Raw genomic sequence first — 18,914 nt, forward strand, 5'->3', positions numbered from 1 at the left:
TTGGAGATTAATCTTTTGTCTGTTAATTCATTTGCAAATATTTTCTCCCATTCTGAGAGTTGTCTTTTCATCCTGTTTATAGTTTCCTTTGCTGTGCAAAAGCTTTGAAGTTTCATTAGGTCCCATTTGTTTACTTTCGTTTTTATTTCCATTACTCTAGAGGTGGGTCAAAAAAAGATCTTGTTGTGATTTATGTCAAAGAGTGTTCTTCCTATGTTTTCCTCTAAGAGTTTTATAATGTCCAGTCTTACATTTAGGTCTTTAATCCATTTTGAGTTTATTTTGTGCATGGTGTTAGGGAGTGTTCTAATTTCATTCTTTTACATGTAGCTGTCCAGTTTTCCCAGCACCACTTATTGAAGAGACTGTCTTTTCTCCATTGTATATCCTTTCCTCCTTGTCATAGATTAGTTGACCATAGGTATGTGAGTTTATCTCTGGGCCTTCTATCCTGTTCCATTGATCTATATTCCTATTTTTGTGCCTTGTTGTCTTGATTACTGTAGCTTTGTAGTGTAGTCTGAAATCAGGGAGTCTGATTCTTCCAGCTCCATTTTTTTTCCCTCAAGATTGCTTTGGCCATTTGGGATGTTTCATGTCTCCCTACAAATTTTTTTTTTTTTTGCAGTACGCAGGCCTCTCTCTGTTGTGGCCTCTTCCATTGTGGAGCACAGGCTCCGGACTGCGCAGGCTCAGCGGCCATGGCTCACGGGCCCAGCCACTCCGTGGCATGTGGGATCTTCCCAGACCAGGGCACAAACCCATGTCCCCGGCATCGGCAGGTGGACTCTCAACCACTGCGCCACCAGGGAAGCCCTCCATACCTATTTTAAGATTTTTTTTCTAGTTCTGTAAAAAACGCTGTGGATAATTTGATAGGGATTGCATTAATCTGTAGATTGCTTTGGGCATTATAGTCATTTTCACAATATTGATTCTTCCAATCTAAGAACATGGTATATCTCTCCATCTGTTTGTGTCATTTTTGATTTCTTTCATCAGTGTCTTATAGGTTTCTGAGTACAGGTCTTTTACCTCCTTAGGTAGGTTTTTTCCTAGGTATTTTATTCTTTTTGTTGCAATGGTGAATGGGTTGTTTCCTTAATTTCTCTTTCTGATCTTTCGTTGTCAGTGTACAGGAATGCAGGAGATTTCTGTGCATTAATTTTGTTTCCTGCAACTTCACCAAATTCATTGATTAGCTCTAGTGGTTTTCTGATGTCATTGTTAGGATTCTCTATGTATAGTATCATGTCATCTGCAAACAGTGACAGTTTTACTCCTTCTTTTCTGATTTGTATTCCTTTTATTTCTTTTTCTTCTCCTATTGCCTTGACCATTACTTCCAAAACTATGTTGAATAATAGTGGTGAGAGTGGACATCCTTGTCTTGTTCTTGATCTTATAGGAAATGCTTTCAGTTTCTCACCATTGAGAATGATGTTTGCTGTGGGTTTGTCGTATGTGACCTTTATTATGTTGAGATAGGTTCCCTCTATGCCCACTTTCTGGAGAGTTTTTGTCATAAATCAGTGTTGAATTTTGTCAAAAGCTTTTTTCTGCATCTATTGAGATGATCATATGGTTTTTATTCTTCAGTTTGTTAATATGGTTTATCACATTGATTGACTTGCATATATTGAAGAATCCTTACATCTCTGGGATAAATCCCACTTGATCATGGTGTATGATCCTTTTAATGTATTGTTGGATTCTGTTTGCTAGTGTTCTGTTGAGGATTTTTGCATCTATATTCATCAGTGATATTGGTCTTTAATTTTCTTTTTTTTGTAGTGTCTCTGTCTGGTTTGGGTATCAGGGTGATGGTGGTCTCATAGAATGAGTTTGGGAGTATTTTGGAAGAGTTTTAGAAGGATACGTGTTAGCTCTTCTCTAAATGCTTGATAGAATTCACCTGTGAAGCCATCTGGCCCTGGGCTTTTGTTTGTTGGAGGATTTTTTTTTTTTTTTGTGGTACGTGGGCCTCTCACTGTTGTGGCCTCTCCTGTTGCGGAGCACCGGCTCCGGACTCACAGGCTCAGCGGCCATGGCTCATGGGCCCAGCCGCTCCGCGGCATGTGGGATCTTCCCAGACTGGGGCACGAACCTGCGTCCCCTGCATCGGCAGGCGGACTCTCAACCACTGCGCCACCAGGGAAGCCCTGTTGGAGGATTTTTAATCACAGTTTCAATTTCAGTGCTCCTGATTGGTCTGTTCATATTTTGTATTTCTTCCTGATTCAGTCTTGGAAGGTTGTACTTTTCTAAGAATTTGTCCATTTCTTCCAGGTTGTCCATTTTACTGGCATATAGTTGCTTATAGTAGTCTCTCACAATCCTTTGTATTTCTGCAGTGTCAGTTGTTACTTCTCCTTTTTCATTTCTAATTATTTTGATTTGAGTGTTCTCTCTTTTTTTCCTGATGAGTCTGGCTAATGGTTTATCCATTTTATTTATCTTCCAAAGAACCAGCTTTTAGTTTTATTAATCTTTGCTATTGTTTCCTTCATTTCTTTTTGATTTATTTCTGATCTGATTTATGATTTCTTTCTTTCTGCTAGCTTTGGGGTTTTTTTTTTTTTGTTCTTTCTCTAACTGCTTTAGGTGTAAGGTTATGTTGTTTATTTGAGATTTTTCTTGTCTCTTTTTCTTTCCTTTTTTTATTTGGCTGTTTTGGGTCTTCATTGCTGCACGTGGGCTTTATGTAGTTGCAGCGAGCAGGGGCTACTCTTCATTGCAGTGCACGGGCTTCTCATGGCAGTGGCTTCTCTTGTTGTGGAGCATGGGCTGTATCTAGGCACACGGGCTTCAGTAGTTGTGGCCCAAGGGCTTAGTAGTTGTGGCTTGCGTGGCACAGGGCCTTAGTTGCTCCGTGGCATGTGGGATCTTCCCGGACCAGGGATCAAACTCGTGTCCCCTGCATTGGCAGGTGGATTCTTAACCACTGTTTCACCAGGGAAGTCCCTCTTGTTTCTTGAGGTAGGATTGTATTGCTGTCAACTTCCCTCTTAGAACTGCTTTTGCTGCATCCCGTAAGTTTTGCGTCATTGTGTTTTCATTGTCATTTGTTTCTAGGTAGTTTATGATTTCCTGTTTGATTTCTTCAGTGATCTCTTGGTTATTTAGTAGCATGCTGTTTAACCTCTATGTGTTTGTATTTTTTACAGTTTTTTTCCCTGTAATTGATATCTAGTCTCATAGCGTTGTGGTCGGAAAAGATGCTTGATACAATTTCAGTTTTCTTAAATTTACCAAGGCTTGATTTGTGACCCAAGATGTGATCTATCCTGGAGAACGTTCCATGTGCACTTGAGAAGAAAGTGTATTCTAAATAGTTTCTGGATGGAATGTCCTATAAATATCAGTTAAGTCCATCTGATCTAATGTATCATTTAAAGCTTGTGTTTCCTTATTTATTTTCTGTTTAGATGATCTGTCTATTGGTATAAGTGAGATGTTAAAGTCCCCTGCTATTATTGTGTTACTATTGATTTCCACTTTTATGGCTCTTAGCATTTACCTTATGTATTGAGGTGCTCCTATGTTGGGTGCATAAAGATTTACAATTGTTATATCTTCTTCTTGGATTGATCCCTTGATCATTATGTAGCATCCTTCCTTGTCTCTTGTAATAATGTTTATTTTAAAGTCTCTTTTGTCTGATATGAGTATTGCTACTCCAGCTTTCTTTTGATTTCCATTTGCATGGAATATCTTTTTCCATCCCCTCACGTTCAGTCTGTATGTGTCCCTTGGTCTGAAGTGGGTCTTTTGTAGACAGCGTATAAACGGGTCTTGTTTTTATATCCATTCAGCCAGTGTACGTCTTTTGGTGGGGGCATTTAATCCATTTACATTTAAGGTAGTTATTGCTATGTATGTTCCTATTATCATTTTCTTAATTGTTTTGGGTTTGTTATTGTATGTCTTTTCCTTCTCTTGTGTTTCATGCCTAGAGAAGTTCCTTTAGCATTTGTTGTAGAGCTGGTTTGGTGGTGCTTAGTTTTCTTAACTTTTGCTTGTCTGTAAATGTTTTAATTTCTCCTTCAAATCTGAATGAGATCCTTGCTGGGTAGAGTAATCTTGGTTGTAGGTTCTTCCCTTTCATCATTTTAAATATGTCCTGCCACTCCCTTCTGGCTTGCAGAGTTTCTGCTAAAAGACCAGCTGGTTAACCTCATGTGGATTCCCTTGTATGTTATTTGTTGCTTTTCCCTTGCTGCTTTTAATATTTTTTCTTTGTATTTAATTTTTGACAGTTTGATTAATATGTGTCTTGGCGTGTTTCTCCTTGGGTTTATCCTGTAAGGGACTCTCTGCGCTTCCTGGATTTGATTGACTATTTCCTTTCCCATGTTGTGGAAGTTTTCGACTGTAATCTCTTCAAGTATTTTCTTAGACCCTTTCTTTCTCTCTTCTTCTTCTTGGACCCCTATACTTCGAATGTTGGTGCATTTAATGTTGTCCCCGAGGTCTCTGAGACTGCGCAATTCTTTTCATTCTTTTTTCTTTATTCTGCCTTGTGGCAGTTATTTCCACCATTTTATCTTCCAGCTCACTCATCCGTTCTTCTGTCTCAGTTATTCTGCTATTGATTCCTTCTAGAGTATTTTTAATTTCAATTGCTGTGTTGTTCATCACTGTTTGTTTGCTCTTTAGTTCTAGCTCCTTGTTAAACGTTTCTTGTGTTTTCTCCATTCTATTTCCAAGACTTTGGATCATCTTTACTATCATTACTCTGAATTCTTTTTCAGGTAGACTGCCTGTCTCCTCTTCATTTGTTAGGTCTGATGGGTTTTTACCTTGCTCCTCATCTGATGCATATTTCTCTGTCTTCTCATTTTGTTTAACTTACTGTCTTTGGGGTCTCCTTTATGCAGGCTGCAGGATCGTAGTTCCTCTTACTTCTGTTGTCTGCCCCCAGTGGGTGAGGTTGGTCCAGTGGCTTGTGTAGGCTTCCTGGTGGGGGCGACTGGTGCTTGTGTTCTGGTGGGTGGGGCGGTATCTTGCCCCTCCGATGGGCAGTGCTGCATCTGGTGGTGTGTTTTGGGGTGTCTGTGAGCTTAGTATGACTTTAGGCAGCCTGACTGCTAGTGGGTGGGGTTGTGTTCCTGTCTTGCCAGTTGTTTGGCATGAGGCGTCCAGCACTGGTGCTTGCTGGCCCTTGGGTGGAGTCGGGTCATAGTGTTGGGGTGGAGACCTCTGGGAGAGCTCTCACCAATTAATATTCCATGGGGCTGGGAGTTCTCTGGTGGTCCAACATCCTGGACTCAGCTCTCCCACCTTGGAGGCTCATTCCCGGGACTAGATTTCTGAACCTTCTAGACTGCAGAATAATGGGGCCTGTCTGGATAGTGCTTGAAGAACGTGGCCAAGATCAGCGGTCAGGAGTCAGTCCCACACAGGCTTCCGGGGAGCGTGACTTTTTCTGCACGGCTGTTCTCGAGGCTGCTTGGCTTTGACCTTGGGTGGCACTGGGCCTGTGCACTAACCTGGAAGTGGGAGACCCAACCGGGGCCTCTCCCTCATCCTTCCAAGGTACCTCAGGTTCTTCCACATGGCCCTGCCCCTCCGCACCCTGAAGATGTCACCTGCAGACTGTGTCCCATTGCAGCCTTTTTCATGAGTTCTTACCTCTTCAGTCTTAGCAGTCTTGGGAAAGAAGTTCTGTCTCTCTTGCAGGATTGGAGGCAATTTTTTTACAGCTCAGTTCTTTTGGAATTAATCCCTTAACACTGATTTTTCTTCCCCCAAGGAGGGGAGGGGGGCGTCAGGTGTGCATTCACCCTTGCAGGCAGCTGCCAAAGTGGTCCACATACAGGGCAGCCCCAGTGCTCCTGGGTTGTCTCTCTGTTTTGCACTTTACCCCAGACTGTCAAAACTTCACTGTCCTGTGTCCCAGCTCCACCAGTACCTCCTTTCCTACTGCTAAGTCAATAAATAGTATCTTGGCTTAGAAAGAGGTGCTTTTGTGGTTGACTGTGGTGGCACAAGGCAAGGGGCTGGAGAATGTGTTCCCGCTCTGCTGTTCTAGCAGAGTGTGACTGTGACAAAGGCATTTTGCTTCTTTGAGCCTCAGACCCTGCATCTTGAAATGGGAACATCTTCCTACCTTGACATGGTATCTGTGACAGTATCAAGGTAGCTGAACATGTATATGCAAGACTCCAGGGCATGGAGAAGGAACGATGAGGCATGGGAAATACGACAAACACCCATCTCATGGGGGAAGACTAAGGTCACAAGGTGGAGACCTGCCTGTGAAATGGGGCCCAGAAGAATTGAGAAGTCCTATTCCCCTCAGCCTTCTTCATTCCCACTCCCAGGGTAGTTCCCATACTCCTCCTCGGCCTGGAAGAGCATTCAGGGCTGGCGCCCAGCTGAGGGCACCTTAGGATGACCACAGAGGCAGGCTGGGGTTCCAGTGGAGTGCTTAGTGGTGCTGATGGGGAGACTGCACGAGACCTGGGACACCACGGGCAATCCACCCATGGGCAACTGAGCGTGGAGGCCAGGCATCGATGAACCACTCTTAGGTTGGTCCACCCCTCAGTCTGGGCACAGTTCCCATTCATTCACTCATTCATTCATCCAACCATTTATGGAGCATCTGCCATGTGCCAGGCAAGGCACTGGATTCTGGGGCAGCTGGTGTCGGGACGGGCTGGACCCCTGTCCTCTGAGTCCAACCCAGCCTTGCAGCCTGGCCTAGCCCCAGTGCCTGTGCCTTGCAGACACTCATCAGCGCCATGGGGCAGACAGCCTGCACCGTGGCCTCCGTGCTCGTCCTGCTCTTCGTCCTGATGTACGTCTTCGCTGTCCTGGGCTTCTGCCTATTTGGAGTTCCAGAGAGTGCTGACCTGAATAACTGGGGGAACCTGGCTCTGGCCTTCTTTACCCTCTTCAGCTTGGCCACGGTACCGTGTTTGGGAGCAGTGGTAGGGGCAGGGGACTTGAGAAGGGACTGGCAGCTGGTGTGGGCGTGTGGACATGCTGGGCCTCACTTGGGGGCCTTTCCCATGTTCAGACACTTAGCTGGTCTGGGGAAGCTGGGGGCTGGCCTCCTGGGACTAAGGATAGGCCAGTGCCCTGGCCACAAGATTATCTCTAATCTTGTGACTCCCTAGAGCATTCTTATTTGTCCCACAGGGGTGTAAAACTTTCAAAAAGTTTTCAAAAGACAATTCATTCAGATTAAGTTTAATTTAGAAGGAAAACCCATGTCACAGAGCCTTTTTGGGAACAGGCTGTCACAAAGCCACCCAGAAGAAGCCTGCAAAGCCCAAGTCTCAAAGTCTAGATTCTGTTGGACTCTGGAAAGATTGGGGTCTCTCCAAAGGAGGGCCTGGCAGAGAGGCATTGTCTTTTGGGGAGGGATGGAAGGCCTTTTGGAGGAGGGCCCTTAGGGCACCTTGATCAGCAGTGCCCCCACCCAGTGGTGCCATGCAGCTCCAGGCCAGCATGTATGCCCTGGAGTCAGAGGATGAGGGGCTGTCGCAGGGCTGATGTGGAAGGAAGCCGGCCTGCTCCTCCGTGGGGCTGGGGCTCCCCACGGTGGGTGAGAGGAGGCCTGCCGCTCTGGACCTAGGCGCTCAGCATACCCTGCCTTGCCTGAGCAGGTCGATGGCTGGACAGACCTGCAGCAGCAGCTGGATGCCCGGAATTTTACTCTGAGCCGTTCATTCACCATCATCTTCATCTTGCTTGCCTCCTTCGTCTTCCTTAGCATGTTCGTGGGTGTGATGATCATTCACACCAAGGTGAGGTGGTGCTTGTAAGGATGGGGGAGTAGTAAGTGTGGCAGGTGGATGGGCCAAGTCTCAAGGGAGGACACTGAACTATCTCCCTCCTGAAGTGGAGGGGGGGTGACCAGGCTCTCCCGCAGCCTGACTCTTTGCCCTGAGCCCTGCATTTTCCCTCCCTCATGATGCTGGCATGCAGGCTAGGCGCTCAGGAAGTCACTGCAGCTACAGTTGGCAGCTTGAGCTGGGGGCTGGCCTGTGAGGGGATCCTCCTGCTGAGGGGCCTGAGAAGCAGTGGGAGACTGGGGAAGAAGGAAGACGGGAGTGGTGCGCACTGAGAGCCCATATCTTACCTCCATCCTCCCGCCCTCTAGGACTCTGTCAAAAAGTTTGAGCGGGAGCTGATGCTAGAGAGACACATGACACTCATGGAAGAAAAGCATGTGATTTTGAAGTGGCAGCAGGAGGAGGTCAGCAAGCTGATGCAGACGCAGGTAGGTGGTCTCCACGGGCCGGCGGACAAGCAGAGGGACAGTCAGGGCTGAAGGAATGGTCAGGAAGATGGGCCTTGGGGCCTGCGTGGAGGGCGGGTGGCCTTAGGCATTTGTGGCATTTGGTAAGTCAGCTACTCACCCCCCTGTACTTTGCAGAGTCAGACGTTATTCTCTGTATTTTTATGTTTCTCTGGACCTCTTCAAGTGTTGAGTGTTGTGGTTATCATATTTCCCTCCTTCATGGGCAAAACTCCATTGCTGGGCCCTTTGCCCGGAGCACTCTTGTTCCTGAGGACTCGCTGGGTGCCAAGCAGGCTTCGTCCCCGTCCGCTGAGTGGGCGAGGCCACAGAGGCCCTGACAGGTGTTACTAACCTCAGTTTTTCTAAACTGGAACAAGAGTGAGCACAGCGGGCTGGAGATTTTCTCTCAAGCATGATACAACTGTGAGGGGCTGGAGGAGAGTCCTCTCTTTTCGGCCGAAGTGCTCTGAGCTGCCGGGGTGCTCGGCCGGGTCGTGACCAGCGTGCTGCCCCTTTCTCGGCCAAGTGGCTGGTGCCTTCCTCCTCAGCCTCCTCTCTGAGGTGGAGATGCCCGCCTGTCTCGGTGTGCCCAAGGTTTGTCCAGAACAGGGTGAAATGCTGAGCCACGCTCAGGCTCTCACCGATTCCTTCCCGTGTCACCTGTCCTCACGTCAGGGATGGTGGCTCACCAGGTGACCTCAGTCAGGGGGGTCCAGGCCCAGAAGGGGTTGGGGTGAATTGTGATTGGACTCAGGATTCATCCTGGGGCCAGGGTCAGGCCTCTGCCTGGGCCCCACGTGGAGGGTCCCTAGGTCTCTGTGCAGCCTGGTCACTACCTCCTCATCCTTGCTCTCTTTATGCTTCCCTCTCTAGAAGAATGTTGACCACAAAAGTTTCACTGAGCTGGTGGAGAAGTTTAAGAAGACCCTGCGGCACACTGACCCCATGGTCTTGGATGATTTTGGCACTAGCCTACCCTTCATTGATGTCTACTTGTCCACTCTGGACAACCAGGATGCTACCATCTACAAGTCAGTCCCAGCCCCGCTGACCCGGCCCCAGGCCCAGGGGGGCAATGGCTGATGTGCAGGGCGGGTAGGGTGAGGCCCTTCCTGGCGGTGTGCAGGGGCTGGGCTGCTGTGCGGACGGGCCTGTGGCTGGGGGAGACTCCACCCACTGGCCTCCCCAGCCCACCCTGACCTGTTTTTAAATACTGGCTCCTCTGACTCTCCAAGACCCTCCTCACCAAGCACTTTTCAGAGGGCCGAGAGAATGCTGCTGGCTGGCAAGTCAGAAGCTGAAGCCCCTGGCTTGGTGCTGTGTGACTCTGGCAAAGTCTTTGTCCCTTTCCTACCCGGCACAGGATGGGCTGACTATGGAAGCAATGTGTGTGAAGCTCTGAGCTTGGCCTGGCCCAGGGCTGTGCTCAGTGTGAGTTAGCTGGGGTCCTTCTGGCCGTTACTTGCAGGAAGGGGAGGTGCACGATTAACCTGGTTTCTCAACAAAAGCTGCCTTGAGGGCTTCGCAGACAGGAGGAACTAAAAGGAGGGGATCTAGGAATGACCAGTGTTGGCCCAGGCGTGGACCAGGCAGCGTCTGGGCACCTCCACGGGCTCACCTCGCTCCGAGCCCAGGAGTCTGTTGCCTCCCACCTGACACATGCGGTGAAATGGCTTTACTCCTGGGGCCACAGGTAGAGTGGCACAGCCGGGCTCCCAGCCCAGCCCCATGTGGCTCTGAAGCCTTGCTCTTCCGTGACCCACACCTACCAGGAGTGGTGAACGTGCGGGTGCGAGAGTGCCGTGGGCAGGGCCAGGGCGGCATGGAGCCCACTCGTGAGCTCAGGCCTCCTCTCCTCCTCCACTTCCAGGCTTCAGGAGCTGTACTACGAGATGGTGCATGTGCTGAGCCTGATGCTTGAAGACTTGCCTCAGAAGAAGCAGTCCCAGTCCTTGGAGAAGGTCGAGGAGAAGTAGTGGTTGTGGGCACCCAGGCACCGAGGGCCTCGCAGGCTGTGACACCCTGTCCCGCCAACTAAACACAGATTTTCTGAGTTGGCCTCTTCTCGGTTGCTGTGATCATGGCATTTCTCCACCTTTGGGAATTGGGCCTGAGTAGATGCCCATGAAGTCTGATTCCTCCCTCACATGACACAGCCAGACCTTGGGGGTAGGGAGTGGGGAGAGGGAGGTTCAAGGCCCACCCTGACCAGAAGACACACCTAGGGTCCACACTGGCTCTCTCCTCCTTTGACCCCAGCATCAAGGACCCACCGGGTTCCTGGGAAAGCCACCTGAGGACCCCGGACCGAGAAGGGCTTCCAGCCGCCCCATAAGAGTGCGTGGCTCCTTTGAGCTGGTGTGGCCCTACTGATCCTGGAAGCTCTGCTGCCCTCATCTTTGTGTGTGTGCCCACACCTGGCAGAGCTACAGCTCTCTCTGTGCACCCAGAGCCCTGGAGGCCCTTCTTTGGGGTTCTACTCTGCTTCTCCCTGGCTCACAGTGATGGTGGTGCCCCAGGGGGCAGCCGTGACTGGAAGGATACTGTTGTGCGGTGTGCACCTCATGCAGGGGCCAGAGGAGTGGCAGCATCGGGCGCTTTGGGCTGCTCCCTCCCCTTAAGTTAGTTAGAACTCTTTACTCGAAAGGTGGCATTTTCTGTGTCATCCCTGGCCAAATGACTGCCACAGTTGGCAAGGTCCTGGCACCACCCCAGTCCAGCCATCATGGAGCCATCTGAAGGCCCAGGTGGGGCAGGGTGGCTGGCACCCCTTGCTCCCGACTGGCCAGACCAGAGGCCCGGCAGTGCCCCCTCTGCTCCCATTTCTGGGGAGTGTTCTTGAGGCCTGTCACCTTGGCGGTGCCCTATTCTTAGAGGAGAAATGAGTTCTGGGTTGAGCTGTGGGTGGGAAGCCAGCATCTGTAGCTGGGTGCCCAGGCCCACCCTGGGGAGTCAGGTCAGTAGAAAACATGTAGAATTGAGAATGGCTGGACAAGGGTCCCACGGGGGGCCCGTGGGCTCCAGGCCTGGATGACGGCACCCCTGAAGCCAGAGGACAAGGGCTGGTGGAAGCCTTTACTCGTGGTTTCATTCACCCGACTACTATTTACTGAGCTGTGCAGGGTGCTGGGGGTTCTGTGACGAGAAAGCTACAGTCTCGTCCTGGCCCTCTTGGTGCCCACGGTTATCTAGGGGAGACAGTCATCCGGCCAGAACGGATGAGAGAAAATTTCCCTGAGGAAGTGACAATAATTGTTTGAATGCAGAAAGCATGTGTCTTCTAAGATACTCAGATCATTTCCATTTGCAAATGATCGCACTCAGGACCAAACTGAGAACTGTGTGAAACGGTGCCAAGAAGGATCGCTCTGGAGCGTGAGACCCATCGCCGTGCAGTGGGGGAGCCCTGTGAGGGCAGGGCGTCTGGCCTCGCTCCTTCCTCGGGTGGAGAGAACTTCGTGCCAGTGCCCTGGGAGGTGGCCCTGAAGTAAGCGGGGTGTGCACCCAGTACCTAACTGTGAAGGGGGTGACTCTTGGCTGGGGGCTTCCGGGGGGGCTCTGGTGGGTGCAGCCCGGTCAGCCCAGGATACAGGCCTCAGGCAGTGGCTCCGATTCAGGGCTGGGATAAAGCAGACGTTGCCAACTGCCCACACTGGATGTGCCAGTGTTGCATGGGGGAATGCGGAAACATCTCTGCCTGCTGTCACTAGGAATCGTGGGAGTTGCCCTAGGCCTCTGGGAGTGAACAAAAGATTTAAAAACTTCTGCAGGGAGGCAAGTTAGTGAGTACCATGGTTTTAGAGTCAGGAAACTTGGATTCCTTAATCAGGTGACCTCGGGCAAGGTGTCTGGTCTTTTGAAACCTCAGCTATTTCCTCTGAGAAATGGGCTGATAAAACTGATAAAACTGTTCAGCTATAAAGATCAAAAAAAATACATGTGACAGTGTAAAAAAAAAAGAGACACAGTCAACTATGGTTCGTGCTTCCTGGCTGTCAGATATGCCTCTGCTGTGAGACCAGCTGCCGTGGGCTTTCCTGATCAGGGGCTGAGAGGGACTGGGCCAATGATGAGGTGGCTGGGGCAGGGGGTTGGGAGTGGTGAAAGCATGGAGCTGAGAGCAGGAAGCAGAGATCAGGAACCTGGGGGTGGGTGGGGGGGAAATGCGTGTCCAGGTGGAGCTGGTACGGGGTGGCCGGTTGCACCAGCAGGGCCCGGTCCCAGCAGGGAAGCCCAGGCACGGGCTGTGGGGCTGTGGTGTGGGAGGGCAAGCTTCCTTTAAGGGCACAAGCAGAAGGCTTTCCCAGAGCAGGGAGCTGGGAGAGGGTGATGTGCAGAGGACTGGCTCAGCACTGCTGGCAGAACAAGTCACTGGATATTTGGTGTAAAGTCCCAGAGCAGCATTTCTGTTTGGCTCTCTTTGCCTGCAGAGCAAACACTGGCAGATTGGAATTCCCACTTGGGCTCTCACCAACTCAAACGGGCTTGGCCAAGGCTTTCAATTGATTTGCTTGGGGCAGAAGTGGCTCTGCTTGCCCAGGCCTGGCTGTGGAAAGCAGGACCCTCCTCCTCCTTCCCCCAGCGTCGGGATCCAGCAGAGCTGTCCCCAAATGGCTCGCCCATCTCCATCCTGCCAGCTGGGTAGTTTGGGGCTGCAGTGGGATACCCGGGACCTGGGTCTGAGTCTTCTGGTCACACCCAGGCCCTCCCCCAGCTCTTGTAAGAAGGATATGGAATCCAAGGCTAGAGGTGTTTGGAAGGTGGCTGGATTTTGGGGTTTTTTTTAAACTGCTTGTTGATTCCACCAGCAGGAAGCAGTCTCTATAATATGGAAATCCAGGCAGGACTGAGACTATAAGTGCTCCTTCTTCAGTCCAACAGCCCCTAAAAATCCAATACTGAGATGCTGGAAACTGCACATCTTGATGTTTTCCCCAAATGTGGGTGAGACAGGACACCTTGTAAAGTGAACCGCCCTTCCCCAGGTCGGGAGAAGACGGCTCTGAATTCCTAACTAGGCTACTCAGAAAGGAGAGGTAATTGTTGCTGATTCTAGTCACAGGGGTTGGGAAATTAGGAGAAAGGAGCTCAGTGTGATGTGGTGAGAGTTACCAACACACGAGCACCCTGCTCTTCCCCACACTCTGCACCAAGAATTTCGTCTGCTTGGTCAGCCACATGCCGCACCTTCCCTGAGTTCTAGCTCTGATTTCACTTAAGGCTTGGTGTGATGCAGCCCTAGGGGGTTGGGGGAGGCAGGGCTGGAGAGCTGGAAGGAAAGGGGAGCATCTGTGCTTTCTCGGTTGGCTCCAGGCTTCTCCTTCACTGTGGAGAAGCAGGGTAATGGGCAAGGCTCATCGGACCTACACGATAGGAGCCGGGACATGGAGGAGGAAGGAAGTAAAAGCCAAGGCTGGGAGTCAGAGACTTTGGACAGAGGCTCCGACCCAGCTGGAGGGTGAGAATGGAAAGGGGACAAATGGAGACAGCAAGTATCCTTGTAGGGTGACAGCTGGATCCCCACTGATGTTCCTTGAGAGAGGCAAATAATGATGGAAATTATTTAGGGATGATTTTTGGTTGCTGAACTGTGTCTTTTATTTATTTATTTGTTTTTATTTTTAAAAATTAATTTATTTATTTGTGGCTGCGTTGGGTCTTTGTTGCTGTGCAAGGGCTCTCTCTAGTTGCGGCGAGCGGAGGCTAATCTTCATTGTGGTGCACGGGCTTTTCATTGCAGTGGCTCCTCTTGTTGCGGAGCACAGGCTCTAGGCACGTGGGCTTCAGTTGTCGTGGCACACGGGCTCAGTAGTTGTGGCGCACGGGCTTAGTTGCTCCGCGGCATGTGGGATCTTCCCAGACCAGGGCTCGAACCCGTATCCCCTGCGTTGGCAGACGGATTCTTAACCACTGCGCCACCAGGGAAGCCCTGAACTGTGTCTTTTAAAAATGGAGCCCTATGAAGAGATTCAACCACTTGGGGTCTGCATCACGTTTGGGTGATGTAAAGGTGGCAGTGTGTAATAAGGACCTCTTTGGCTAAAACTGGGATATGTTTAGAGGGCTTTACGAACCACTGACTGAGCTCCCGGCTGTGATCTGAGGCCTCTAGGTGAAGTACCCCTGAGGGTGGTGGCACCAAATTTGACTGGCATTTTGCAAAATGAAACTGAGGTCTCAAAAGGAAGTGTGGAAGAGGCCATAGGGGGATGAAGAGTCTGCTCTAAAACTCTGAGGAAACTGGAGGTTGACCCCAACTTTTGTAAACTGGTGATGGGGCAATGACCTTTCACAGCAGAGGCACCCCACTGCCCAGAGCTCAGTGTCCTGAGAGCACAGCTGCCCCTCGACTCCCTTCTTCCCCACTGGGGCCTTGATGCCTGGGATTGGGGCATGAGATGAAAAGACTCTTCAAAACATGCTGCTGGGCCAGCGAAGGAGGAGTCCAAGCAGAGGTCAGGCCGAGGCTCCAAAGGTGTGGCCTGTTCTCTTTGGCTGTGGAAAATACCACCTTCTGTTTTATCAGTAGTTCTGTTTAAGACACTTTGACATACATGATTTGAATCTCATAACAACACTTAGGTACTTTCATTATCCCCATTAAACAGGTGGCAAAACTGAGGTTCGAAGAGGCAATTAACCTACCCAAGGCTGTATAACTAAGGGGGGAGAACCAAGCGTGTCTGACTCTAACTGCGCTGCTATAATATGGTGCAACGTCCTCTAGGGAATTGTTATCCTCATCTTATAGGTGGGCAAGCAGCGCTCAGAGACTGTTACTTGGCAAGATCATCACTGGAGGGCAGAGTTAGTATCTGAACGCAGACCACACATGTCGCCCTCTGCTCTACTGTCTCACAGCAACCTTGTTTTTTCTTATCGAAGCTATTTTTTGAACCTTAAGAATCAAGCCCTAATTCCCTCCTGAGCAGGGCCTGCCTCTGGGAGGAGGGAAGGTGGTCTCTCAAGCGGGTCTCATTTAGCCAGTTTCCTGGCACCTTCTTGCTGCCTGGTGGAAGCTCTGAAGTCTGCTGGTCCAGCGGCTGGCTCCTGGCTCGGGAGCCCTGGGAGCTCCAGAGATGGAAAGGGCAGCAGGAAGCAATCAGTGTGCGGCACCTAATCAGGAAATTACAGCTTGGGCAGAAGAGGGGTTTGGCTTAGAAGTCACCCTTCCCTGGGTTTCAGTCAAGCAGGCCCACAGGCAGGCTTGGCCGGCCGATGGGATGTGCTGAGCAGGCGTGAGCTCAGCAGGCAGGATAAGCCGGCCTCGTCATTGCTGCCCAGGAGGCTGGCTTCCTAGGTGGGGATGATGTATTCCAACCTTTCTGGCCCCCTGCCTGCTGCTGTACCCACTGATACCTCATCAGCAAGGGGAGAAGCTGTGGGCATCAGAGGGGGTACTTTGGGAGGTTCTTGACCTGAGTCGGTGACTTTTTACCTGATTCTTGAATAAGCAAGTGGAAAAGGTGTGAAAGAAGTGTCAGGTGGAAAAAGCCAGGTGCAGAACTGCACATACGTGACACCATTTGTATTTAAAAAAAAAAGAAAGTGAGAAATAAATAAAACCACCCACACAGTGGCAGTGAGATACTCTTTCAGGTGGCAAGGATGATAGACAAAACCTAGTATTGGCCAGGGTATGGAGGTGGCACCCCTGTTCACTTTGGCAGTGCAGATAGGTGTGGCTTTTTCAGAAGGCAACGTGGTTTAGATTTTATGCATGTGTTCCTATGGCCCAACAGTTCTGCTTATGAAATTATCCTGAAGAGCCAAATGACAAATGCACAGAGATGCAGGGATAAGGATGTTTACTGTGGCCTGTTGTGATAGAAACACAGCAAAAGAAATCAAGGAATTACTTAATGCTCATTGGTGAGCCGACTGGTTGAATTAGTATGAGTCCATACATGTGGCCCCTAAAATAGTGATTTGTTGATAAGAATAGATGTTCTTGATATTATATGATTGAAAAAGTGGCTTCTAAAGCAGCATGTGATCTGACGTCCTTTATGTAACACTGAGTGAGCGTATGTAGCATATGTGTACATGCACGTGTGTGTGCTGAGCGATGTCTGGAAGGATAATCATATTAATAGTGGTTTGGTGGTCTTGACTTTGTCCTCACACTTTTCTGAACTTTTTGAATTTTAAGAATCAATATGTATTTTACAATCAGGAGAAACAATACAATTTTCATCTTGAAAAAAAAATGCTGGGAATTCCCTGGCGGGTCAGTGGTTAGAACTCTGCGCTTTCACTACCGGGGCCTGCATTCGATCCCTGGTCGGGAACTAAGATCCTGCATGCTACACGGTGTGGTCAAAAAAAAAAAAAAAAAAAAAAAAAGTTAAGCAGTGTGCGTGGGTGTGTGTGCATGTGCGTGTGTGTGCATGCACAGCTGTGCCTGTGGTAGGTGGAAGGGCATTCCAGGCAGAAGGAACCACAGGCACAAAAGAAAGAGGGTGGGAGCTGCAAAGCTGGTGTGGCCACAGCCTGCAGTATGGGCGAGGTGGTGGGGAGATTGGGGAAGTACATTGAGTATGATCCTGAGTACCGCAGCTTGGCAGTTTGGAAGCAGGGCAGTGACCTGGCCAGATTTGATTCTTGCTTCCTCTCTGAGAATGACCTGCTCCCCTTCACCTGGCATTTAAGACTTCTCTATTCTGTCTCGCCCTTCCTCTCCCCATAGCTTCCAGGGCTCCCCTTTGCCCAGCTCATTCTCACCTCCACTCCTGCATACCCATTCCCATCTGCCTGACCTTCAAGACTCAGCATTAGGCCCCCTCTAACAGGAAGCCTTCCCAGATTGCTCCGGTTAGCCTTGATATCTCCTTTTTCGTACTCTCACCCTTGAACTTTCATAACTGACCTTAAATCAGACCATAATTCTTCTAGAACCAGGACGAGGGCTGTGGACTGAGAGGTTATGCTGTAATACCTGGATGCCAGTGATGGATAGACTGACATCTGCCAGCATTAGAGTCCTGATGGGGGAGGGAGAGAGCAGGCAGCAAAGGCCCAGGAGTTATTTTGAGCCTATCATGTCACAGGCACAGTGCCAAACATTGCACATAGTTTTTCACATTTATCCCCATTGTACAGATGAGGAAACTGAGGCTTAGAGAGGTTATGTGGCAGTAAGTGGTACGGCTCTGAGTAGAACCCAGGCTCTGTCTAACTCTAGAGCCCACACTCTTAACCTCTGTGACCTACTTGTCTCTGGTTCTCATCCCCCCAGAGGTTGGCAGGGCTGGGCCTGTTGTGGGGCCTTCTTGTGCCTTGCTGCCCCAGACCCAGTGGAAATGGATTTCAGGGTGGGAGGGTGATGCCATCTCACTCAAGTGGTAGCTCCTGACCCAGTGGAGGATCTGGGGCAGTGCAGCATCCCTGCTGAGGCCTTGGGAGTGCCACTGTCCCCAGTGACATAAAGCGAGATATTTCCCTGTGGGCCAGCTGGCAGGGGCATTGTGGGGGAATCTGGAGGGGAGGAGGCTGGGCATGTTGACCAAGGAAGAGCTTTCCCACTCAGAGATTCTCCAGTAGCAGGAGGTCAGTGAGATGATAAAGGACAATTTTGTGCCTCTGAAGCAACAGCACACCTGAAAGCCTTACATACTGTTTGCGTCCATGGTCTCTTCAAACCCTGACAGCAACCCCCAAGAGGCAAGCAGGCAGACCCAGTGCCCACTGACAGAAGAGGAAACTCGGGCTCCGGGAAGAGACAGCGAGGCCCCGGGGAGGAGCCCAGCCCAGGGGCTAGAATCCAGAGGAGCCCTAGCCTCTCCTGGGCACCTCCCCCAGCCTAGGCTCAGTGGGTATCCTTGCCTTGATGGTCTGGGCCAGCCTCTGTGAGCCTGGGGGGCTGCCCGGGGGTGGCCTCAGTGGAGACTGAGGAAGAAGCAAGAAGCTTTGGAGGCGTGGGCACCAAGCTCAGGAGAAGCCATGAACTGTGTGTGCCTGTACTCAGGACCAGCTTCCGAGACTCAGCAGGAGTGCTACTTTGGGAGGTGGAGGGAGGGTCCTTGGCCATACTGTCTTGTGTGAGTGTGTGTGTGTGTGTGTGTGTGTGTGTGTGTGTGTGTGTGTGTGTTTTGTCCAAATATAGCCTTTATTAGATCATGTCTACTCAGAGGAAGAGAGGTGTGTGCATGAAAAGGCTGGAGTAAGGGTGGGGATCAGCATCCATTCCAGTGTGTCCGGGAAAGTTCCCAGTGAGGCCACAGCGGGAACGGTTTGGGGAAACCCTTGCTGGCCCCGCCACCGCCTGGCAAACGGCAAAGGGGCCGGCTGCTTTGTGGCTGCAGTGTCTTGGAGGGTTTGCCAAGCACTTTCTGTGAAGTCACTGGGGCGTTAAGCCCTTTGTTCAATTAAATGGGTTGATGTGCTTTGTCTGATTCTGATGAATACTAATACAATGTGATAATGGCGGTGATCACACGTGCCGCACTGTCCCAGGCACAGAGGGAGGTGCAGCTCACATCCCCGCACACTCAGGCCTCACTTTCCACTCACAAAACCCCATTCTTCAAAGCTTTTCCAGCCCAACTCCCTATATCCATTTTCGGGACAAATTACCAACACTTAAAAAAAACTGGTCCATTTTGCGTAAAAGCCAAGTCCAAATTACTGTTACTTTCCCCTCTATGTTTTGAAATTT

The 18,914-nt window shown here is 50.1% G+C and overlaps 1 protein-coding gene across 1 annotated transcript in view; it reads left to right on the forward strand.

Moving 5' to 3' along the window:
• Positions 1 to 10,321, forward strand: part of CATSPER3 (cation channel sperm associated 3) — a 37,007-nt gene extending 26,686 nt beyond the window's left edge. The window contains exons 4-8 of the mRNA XM_065874659.1: positions 6,735 to 6,917; positions 7,620 to 7,760; positions 8,117 to 8,236; positions 9,131 to 9,288; positions 10,128 to 10,321. Coding sequence (XP_065730731.1) covers positions 6,735 to 6,917; positions 7,620 to 7,760; positions 8,117 to 8,236; positions 9,131 to 9,288; positions 10,128 to 10,233 — 708 coding nt within the window. The 3' untranslated portion in view covers positions 10,234 to 10,321. The remainder of the gene's footprint in view (positions 1 to 6,734; positions 6,918 to 7,619; positions 7,761 to 8,116; positions 8,237 to 9,130; positions 9,289 to 10,127) is intronic.
• The last annotated feature ends 8,593 nt before the right edge of the window (positions 10,322 to 18,914 follow it).

This window comes from Phocoena phocoena, chromosome 3, assembly GCF_963924675.1.
Source record: "Phocoena phocoena chromosome 3, mPhoPho1.1, whole genome shotgun sequence".
NCBI lineage: Eukaryota > Metazoa > Chordata > Mammalia > Artiodactyla > Phocoenidae > Phocoena > Phocoena phocoena.